This window comes from Carica papaya, chromosome 5 (genome assembly GCF_054855325.1).
Source record: "Carica papaya isolate Zhongbai chromosome 5, ASM5485532v1, whole genome shotgun sequence".
Taxonomy (NCBI): Eukaryota; Viridiplantae; Streptophyta; class Magnoliopsida; order Brassicales; family Caricaceae; genus Carica; species Carica papaya.
This window is the reverse complement of record NC_142313.1, coordinates 6283594-6293269: the sequence shown is the minus strand read 5'-3', so window position 1 is coordinate 6293269 and position 9676 is coordinate 6283594. Positions and strand designations below refer to the sequence as shown.

The following is a 9676-nucleotide window of genomic DNA, read 5'->3' as shown; positions in this document are numbered from 1 at the left end:
CCCATAAATTTTTCTTTGGTTTTTCCTTTTTATTTTTTTTATCTCCTTAAAATATATATATATATATATATATATATATATATATACTTTTCATCATCTATACGTACTATGTTTTAAACAAAAATATGTATGTTTTTCAGTAATTAAAAATTAACACACACACACACACACACATATATATATACTTTATTTACATTGCTCAAATTGTTGTGGGCTAATGCAATAAATTGATTAAGAGGGTAATGCTAATTAACCTTTGAATTGGATTATGTATCAAAAATTTCCAACATTCTTCACTATAATTAAAAAAAAATACAAACATTCAAAGTTTATAATGTGTCAAATTATAACCAGGATATATGTGTGTGTGTGTATATATATATATTAATGTTTTTAATCTTATGATATCCCACATAAATCTACCAAAGTAATTAATAAGTAATTGAAAAGTAACTAATACAATAATTCACTAGGATTAATAACATTCATTAATCAATCGCTTAAAAGATGAAGAATTTCATTAAATAATATATGTAGCATCTTGAAATTACAAACATATTTAAAATAAAACTTCCAAAAGTATATATTTTCCATACATATTTTAAGATTTTGGGTGGATAACATATATGTATATACATATATGGGGAGATATAGTTGTAGAAACAAGGATGGTGTACTCAAAAGCTTTGTTGTAAAAAAATATGATATGAAATTTTCCACCAATAAGAAGAAAAAGTTACTCATTGGGAGTTGTATTGAAAATTATTTAATGCTTTGCCCAATTTAATCAAAGTATTGGGTGCATTAATCACAATTATTTATGTTAATTCTTAGTAAACAATAGACAACAATTGTATAATTAATGTAATTATGATGACATATTTTTTCTTTTCAATTATAGAAATTAATTTTCTTAACTAGACCCAATTATAGAAATTGAACCATGTAATTGCTCAATAATTATCATAAACCATACCAAGCTTTTTCACCCTACTTTAGTTTAATTAAGTTGTTTATCTATATTGTTATATTGGTATGTAAATAATTTTTCATACAAATCTTTTTCAAAATTATTATTCTTTAAATATAAATATTTAGTGATTGAAAAGTGCATAATCATAATCTATTTTTAATAAATAAAAATATTTATTAAATAAATTTTAAAAACTTTCATCCCTTTTCTTGTAACGAATTTTTGTCAAATATAACAGACTTGTCTGCTGTGTTAGTATTAATATCAATTTTTTTTTATATATAATATATGAGTATAGAAAAGTTACTCAAACTCAAATATTATGAATTTTACAACAAACTACTTTAGTTGAAAGTAAAATTTTTATTATTTTATTTGTATATAGTGATAAAATATAATTTAAAATCTTTCACTAAAATTTTTTTAAACATATGTGATACAATTATTTATTATATTTTTTATTATGTTATAATGCTATCTATTTCTGTGTGCAGTATTCGTTAAGACATATATGAATAATGATTTATTCGTCTTGTATACTATTTTTTACTTGATCTAAATTATATGTTACCTATATTTTTTTTAAATAAAATTCTCTCGCTGTCATTAATATTTGTGATCATAATTACTCATTACTATCTGTAATTATTATTTTTTTTATTAAATATATAATTATTAATTTTTAAAAGCTATTTTCTTATTGTTTTCTAATCAATTTATTTTTTAAAATATTAAACTTTTACGTACTTATATTTAGAGACCTAAATATGTACTTGTATCATCCAAGAAGAAGGGAAATCTAGTGTTTATTAAATTTAAAATTTAAATCTAAAATTAAAACCCGAGAGTTGACCATTGACCATAGTAAACAAGAAATCTTGTCTCTTGCGAAATCAACGAATAATATACAGAGATCCCGGCGATTGAGTAAAAAATTACTTAAACTCTAAACTAGGGATTAATTAAGTTAAATACTGTAATTACTCACGGTAATTAAGTTAACTACACAGCTTAACCCAAAAAATCGAAACCCAAGAAAGAAAACAACACAAAAAAATTAATTATTGCACGAAATGTACGGGTTTACAGTTTAATTACAAGCAACCAAACCAGTACACCCCCCTTCTAACTTCTCTACAGTTCATTCCATGCTTTTCGTTCAGTTAATTATTTTTTTTACAGATCCCAATGTCTGTTCCGCTGTAAAAATCTGATGTAACTTTTTTTTTTTTTTTTTAACCACAGACCCGTAAGACAGTTATTATTATTTTTTTTCTTTTTACAATTTTAACTTTCAATCAAAGACTTTTTTAGAGAGAGAAAAGATTGGGAGTGAAGTCAACCGACCCTTTTTGGTAGTATGTATTTGTAAGGCTTCGAAGAGTCCACATATTGCGTTTTATCTTCACCTTTTTTCCTCTCCCTGCTTTCCAATTTTTTTTCTTTTTCCTTTTTTAATCTTTCTGTGCAAATCTTCAAACCTTTTTGGGTATTCTCTATATATATAAATATATTTTTTATTCTCCAGTTGGGACTTCCATTTCTTCTTCTTCTGAAGCTTTTTTTTTTTTAAAGTTTTCTCACTTGTTAGTCAAAAACATGCAGAGAGAACGAGAAGATAAACAGTAGCCCAAAAACTAGGGTTTCCCAGCACATTAAAGCACTGATTTTGGGCTTTTTTTCTGGAGAGAGAGGGAGCCGGTGAGAGAGAGAGAGAGGGATAGAGAAGGAAGAGCCAAGCAGAAAAAAAGATTGAGGAAAAGGGTTTGCTAAGCTAGCCTTCTTTCTCTTTCTTTCTCTCCAAACAGATTTATTGTAGAGAGGGAGTTGGAGACATTTGGGTTTGTTTTCCTTTTGTCTCCTCTATCCTCTCTCTGGTTTTTTTTTTTTAATTTTGTTTCCTTCTCTACTCTTTCTCTTTCTTTCTTTGGTTTTTCCTTTTCTCGGGCTGTTTCAAAGATTGTTTTTCACAGGTTGAAACTTTTCTTTCTCTTAATGTATATGATACCCTTCACTCAATTTCTGGATTGGAGATATACTTTTATATAAATGGCAAAATCTGGGTCGTGAAGCAAAATCAGTCGGCGAGAGGGAGGATATACATACATACATATATTTATAGACTGTCTGTAAATTAGTACAGAGAGAGAAGAGTCGAATCTAGAGCGATTATTTGCTTGATCAGTACTAATTAGAGGTAAAGAGTATTTTTATTTGATGAGTTTTGGGGGATTCCTCGATAGCAGCACTGGTGGTGGCGGTGCACGAATCGTCGCTGACATCTCTTACGGCAACCACAACCACCATAACGCTGGCGCCAACATGCCCAGTGGTGCCATTGCTCAGCCGCGACTTCTCTCTCCTTCTCTCACCAAATCCATGTTCAACTCTCCTGGCCTTTCCCTCGCTCTCGTACGCTCTCCTCTCCGCCTCTCTCTCTCTCCGCCTTGTTTTGTCCTTCTTGTTTCTGGGTCGGTACTGATGTTTTGTTTTTTCTTTTTTGGGAAAATTTCTCGGTGATTTTGCAGCAGCAACCGAACATAGACAACCAGGGGGATGTGACTGGAATGGGCGAGAATTTCGAAGGGAGTGTCAATAGGAGAAGCAGAGAAGAGGAGAGCAGATCTGGGAGTGATAACATGGACGGAGCTTCCGGTGATGATCAAGATGTTGCCGATAAGCCGCCGAGGAAGAAGAGATATCACCGACACACTCCTCAGCAAATCCAGGAACTTGAAGCGTATGTATCCACTTCCATGTTTCAAGTATTAGTAATAATTTTCCTGAAACAAAAAATACCGATGGGTTTGATTTTATTTTGTTTTTAGACTATTCAAGGAGTGTCCTCATCCTGACGAGAAGCAAAGACTGGAACTCAGCAAGCGTCTCTGCTTGGAGACCAGGCAAGTTAAGTTCTGGTTCCAAAATCGCCGAACCCAAATGAAGGTGATGATCTGTAATTTGATGATTATGTACAGAGTGATCTTTGTTTTATGTGTACTGGATTAATGGAGAGAGAGATTTTCATTTTTGCACCAGACCCAACTGGAGCGTCACGAGAACACACTGCTTCGTCAAGAAAATGACAAGCTTCGGGCGGAGAACATGTCGATCAGGGACGCCATGAGGAACCCAATTTGCAGCAACTGCGGCGGTCCAGCTATTCTCGGTGAAGTATCTCTCGAAGAGCAACATCTCAGGATCGAGAATGCCCGATTGAAAGACGAGTTAGATCGAGTCTGTGCACTTGCTGGCAAGTTTTTGGGACGACCCATTTCTTCCCTAGGCGCATCGATTGCAGGTCCGATGCCAAACTCAGCTCTCGAACTCGGTGTCGGAACCACCAACGGATTCGGCGGGTTAACCACCGTGTCCTCCGCCACATTGCCTTTAGTCCCTGCTGATTTCGGAGGTGGGATTTCCGGTCCGTTGCAAATAGTGACTTCTAACAGACCGGTTACGACCGGTCTGACCGGACTCGACCGGTCGATTGAAAGATCTATGTTTCTGGAACTTGCTTTGGCTGGCATGGATGAATTGGTGAAGATGGCACAGACTGATGAGCCGCTTTGGATCAGAAGCCTGGAAGGAGGCAGGGAGATACTCAACCATGAAGAATACATGAGAACATTCACTCCTTGCATTGGGTTAAAACCCAATGGCTTCGTCACCGAGGCTTCACGTGAAACCGGCATGGTTATCATCAACAGTTTAGCTCTTGTCGAGACTCTAATGAACTCAGTGAGTCACACAAACATAAACCCAACATCTCTAATCTCCAATTTACAACAAATTTTACCCATTTTAGTTCATTAAAATTGACATTTAATCTCTACAGAATCGATGGGCGGAGATGTTTCCTTGTATGATTGCGAGAACCTCAACTACTGATGTGATATCTGGCGGCATGGGTGGAACCAGAAATGGTGCACTTCAACTGGTAAGTTTTTCAATTAATTTCTTCCATTAATGGTTACCATCATGAAGATTGTATCCTCAATTAACTTTTTTTTTTTCGAATAGATGCATGCAGAGCTACAAGTGCTATCTCCTCTAGTCCCGGTGCGTGAGGTAAATTTTCTCAGGTTCTGCAAGCAGCACGCAGAGGGAGTGTGGGCGGTGGTTGATGTGTCAATTGACAGCATCAGAGAAACTCCTGGCGCACCGAGTTTTGTGAGCTGCCGGAAGCTTCCTTCCGGCTGCGTCGTCCAAGATATGCCCAATGGCTACTCTAAGGTACTACTTAATACTTTTATTAATATTCACTGCCATTCTTTTTGCTAATTATTGAACACTTAATGTGATTTTCCAAGTGGGTGTTCTTTGGATAAACTTAAAATAAGTTGGCTCCGATTATTTTGTACAGTAATTATAAGATGACATAGTCTTTATAGTGAAGTTTACTTTTTTCTTTGAAAAATAATGAAAAAGAAAATAAAATACCAACCCATATTCATCATCTTGAAAGAGCTCATGAATCTAAGGATTTTGCTGTCTAGTGATTAATCACTGTACCCACTACAGCTGCCTAGTTTTGCAGAGAGGTGAACCTTCCTAATATCTTACTATATTCAGCAGAATACTCCATGCTCCTCCTCGGGGTGTCAAATTACATAATTTAGATTTTAAGTTTCCACAACTGGGTCTGCGGATTAATACTAGAATAATGCATTCGTACATCGGGAAATCGAAGCTAACGCTATTATTTAATCGAATAGAAGTATCTATCTCACCAATTTATATGCCTTGAGCACATTAATTTCATATCCTTTATGTATGATTTTCCAGTGCTTGGGGTTTAATAAACTATAAATATGATGTTTCTATTCCAATCTTTGATGCTATCTTGGAATTCCCACTAGTTACACCAACAATATTTAATTAATGTAACTGTGGGCGACCTGGTTCCAGCCTCATGATCCGCTCGCTTCCCTCTATTTTAATTTTACTTTTAGAAAAATGAAAACTTAGTTAGTCAAATTCCCAAAGACTGACTCTTTTTGTTTGTATGTGTACGAGTATCTAAACTTTTTTTTTTTTGGGTACAAATCTCGGTACATACATTAGTTTTGCTTCGTCTTCTTCCTTCAGATCTTGCTAAACTTTATATGCCATGAATATTTTTTGCCTTGGTGGTGATTCTTCTTTCATTGAGCCTAATCACTTCAACTACTTCCAAGATTTGGCTTCTACAAGAATATGCTTCTCAATGACTTATCATATTTGATATTTTAAAATTAGTAAAAAGAATGACAAAAGTGAGTAAAAAATAGTGTCATATGTTACATGTCATTGACAATATTTTTAGCTTTGTTTATACAGAGAGTTTGACTGGCAGTTCCATTGCACAGATACCAGTATTTTAATCTTTATTTTCTGTTTTAGTATTTCAGAACAATATCAGACGAATCTGATCCAAAAAAATTGAATTTTCTTCCTGCAATAGTAGTAATAGAGTCAATTATTGGGTGTAGTAGAGAGGTGAGTGACAGAAAAGAAAGTGCAGGTTACATGGGTGGAACATGCGGAGTACGACGAAAGCCAAGTTCACCAGCTATATCGACCTTTACTTGGCTCCGGCATGGGCTTCGGTGCTCAACGATGGGTCGCCACGCTTCAACGTCAATGCGAGTGCCTTGCCATTCTTATGTCCTCCGCGGTCCCTTCCAGAGATCACACTGGTATAATATATAATGATATTTTCATATTTGATTGAAGTCATGGATAATTAGAGTTTTAGGAAAATTATATATAATGTGTTGTGTAAATTGCAGCGATAACTGCGAGTGGAAGAAGAAGCATGCTGAAGTTGGCACAGAGGATGACGGATAACTTCTGTGCGGGGGTGTGCGCTTCGACGGTGCACAAGTGGAACAAGCTGAGCGTAGGGAACGTGGATGAGGACGTGAGGGTGATGACTCGAAAGAGCGTAGACGATCCAGGGGAACCGCCGGGAATAGTGTTGAGCGCGGCCACCTCCGTATGGCTGCCGGTTTCGCCGCAGAGACTGTTTGACTTCCTCCGCGACGAACGGCTGAGGAGCGAGTGGGACATCTTATCAAATGGCGGACCCATGCAGGAGATGGCCCATATTGCCAAAGGCCAGGATCATGGCAACTGCGTCTCCCTACTCCGTGCCAGTGTAACTCTCTCTCTCTCTCTCTCTCTCGCTCGCTTTCTATCATCTCTGTTAAATGATTTTAAAAATCTTTCTTGCTTTTCGATGGATTGGATATGGGGTTTAGCGCCAGAAAAATGACGGAGAGACCCTGAAGCTGTGGTGAGTTAGGGTTTGTCCTTAAAGGGGGATAATTTCGAAGGACGAGTCTGGAATTTGGAATTATGTATGCGGACACGTTAATGGCAGTATATAGAAAGCAACTCCATGTTTGTAAGCTTTAAAAAGTCAAAATAATAGGACAGTTGTAGCCTTTCACATTTTTGTTTTGACCTTTATTTCCTGCATCAATCAACCCTTTCTTTCGCCTTTCTTTTTCCCACTTCATCTCCTCCCCTGTCCCCCACCATGTCAGGTTTTGACTACCTCTCTAGTCTCTCTCTCTCTCTCTCTCTACTGTTATGATGCTGACACAAACCCAAAAGTAAGATTACAGTAAAAGGTTGCCAATGGCATGTTTTGTAAATTCGATGGGTAGCTGTAGTTAAACCAGTAATTTTACTCTTGCAGGCCATGAACGCCAACCAGAGCAGCATGTTGATACTCCAAGAGACTTGCATAGACGCGGCAGGATCTCTAGTTGTGTACGCGCCCGTTGACATTCCAGCCATGCACGTGGTAATGAACGGTGGTGATTCGGCTTACGTGGCTCTGCTTCCTTCTGGCTTCGCTATCGTACCGGATGGTCCAGGCTCTCGTGGACCCACCGTCCCTAACGGCCCCACCAGCTGCAATGGTGCTGGCAGTGACGGTGGCGTAGGTGGCCCGCAGAGAGTGGGAGGATCTCTCCTCACAGTTGCCTTTCAGATTCTCGTGAACAGCCTTCCTACGGCCAAGCTGACGGTGGAATCGGTGGAGACGGTCAACAATCTGATATCATGTACGGTTCAGAAGATCAAGGCGGCTCTACAGTGCGAAAGCTGATGTGGGTGGGCCAGCACTCACGTGGGCATGCATGGCCTTTTTAACGTCATCAATGGCGGTGTCTTCTGTGTATGTTGGTGTTGTAGTTATTATAAATTATGATAAGTGAGGGTGTGTGGTGAGTTGCATGAATAGAAACTCGGAGTGAGTTTTGGGGGGTGGTGAGTCAAGAACGAACCGCGCGTGAAACAACTCCTTGCATGGTGATAAGGATGGATGCAGGCCCCGAGTCTGTGCGACTCGGGAGCTAGACTGTTCTTAACACAAGGCAAGGGTGGTGGTTCGGGTATTGACTCAGTACAACCCCCTGAGTTGGCTCAAGTACTAAAAAAAAAGGTCAGACGAAACATGAAATTCAAAACATGGTCGTGTTAACTCAGTCCCATTTTGGGATTTTCTTTTTAATCTGTTCTTTTTTTTTAATATTAAAAATTTACTGCGTGTAGTGCTGGTGTTGGTAGTTATTTTCCCAGTGATTTCATATTTTTGTACTTGTTTTTTTTAACAGTTTTACCGCTATTCGGTGATTAAAAGCACGCGCCACCGTGGGAAGTGACGTAGGTGAGGGAAAATGACGGGATGAGAGAGTGGTTTGACGTTGTTTGTGGTGATGGGTCTTTTTTTTTTTTTAAAAAAAAAGGGCATTAAATGCGAGAGCAGAAGGTGTTGGGAGAAAGCGTTGGGGAACATTAAATGTAAGAGAGAGAGCGGGAGGTGGTAAGGTGAGGGAATGCCTATGGGGTTTCGTGTACCAACCAATAACAGTGGGCCACGTTGTTGGATGGCATCTATAGGGGGTGGTGAAAGGAGAGTCTGACGCCAATGGCGTTTTATAGTTTAGAATTGGATGAAGTCTGCCGTTTTGGTAATATGATTAATCCATGGGTTAATTTGTAATTTTGTTATGACCCGCCTAGTGGATCCCAATTTTATTTATATATAAAAAAAAAAAACCTTTTTTTCATGGACATGATGAATTTTCTTTTTGGAATTGTTCAGCTTATATACATGATATATACGTGATGTATGTATATCTATACGGGATGTATGTATATATATCGGCATGTCCTTTCATGTGATAAATGCATGACAGAGAGAGAGAGAGAGGGAGAAGGAGAGAGAAGGGTAAGAAAATTTGCACATAAAAGGCGTTTTGGTTGGTAGGAAACTAGCTTCCCTGCCAACCCCTCAACTCTAGTTTTTGTGTGTGTATATATATATGTATGCCCTGTAAAATCAATGGTAGAAAAGAGCAAGAACATTATGTTGAAGAAGGAAGAAGATATAGTAAGGGTATTGAGAAAAAAGTTAAAAAGAGTAACGAATTAAGAAAAGAAGAAAACGAGGGGGTAAAACATGAGTAATTTTAAGTAGGTAAAAAGTGAAAAGAGAAGAGATAAGGGAGTGTTTGTTTTGTGGTTGTTCCTAATATTCCATCTGACCAGTTTAAGAGACTTTTTATTCCAATTGGCAAACAACATTTAATGACTTTTGAAACATGGACAAAACCTTTCTCTCAAATTGCATGCTAAGCTGTCATTAACATTCGAAGCATTTCAATTTAGGAATCATGAGCTAACTGGGTCTTTAAACGCTGTACT

At 37.3% G+C, this 9676-nt stretch overlaps 1 protein-coding gene across 2 annotated transcripts; it reads left to right on the top strand.

Moving 5' to 3' along the window:
* Positions 1–2393: 2393 nt before the first annotated feature.
* On the top strand, positions 2394–8520 carry LOC110819435 (homeobox-leucine zipper protein ANTHOCYANINLESS 2-like). Of its 2 annotated transcripts, none has more exons than XM_022048619.2 (9): positions 2394–3385; positions 3505–3713; positions 3802–3919; positions 4013–4714; positions 4812–4913; positions 4997–5209; positions 6480–6654; positions 6748–7115; positions 7662–8520. In XM_022048619.2, exons 1-9 carry the CDS (start codon positions 3191–3193, stop codon positions 8073–8075), a joined length of 2496 nt encoding a protein of 831 aa, XP_021904311.2. In that variant the 5' UTR covers positions 2394–3190; the 3' UTR covers positions 8076–8520. The 2 variants fall into 2 exon arrangements, with proteins under 2 accessions (XP_021904311.2, XP_021904309.2); XM_022048617.2 differs by having other exon boundaries at positions 2395–3385; positions 3502–3713.
* The last annotated feature ends 1156 nt before the right edge of the window (positions 8521–9676 follow it).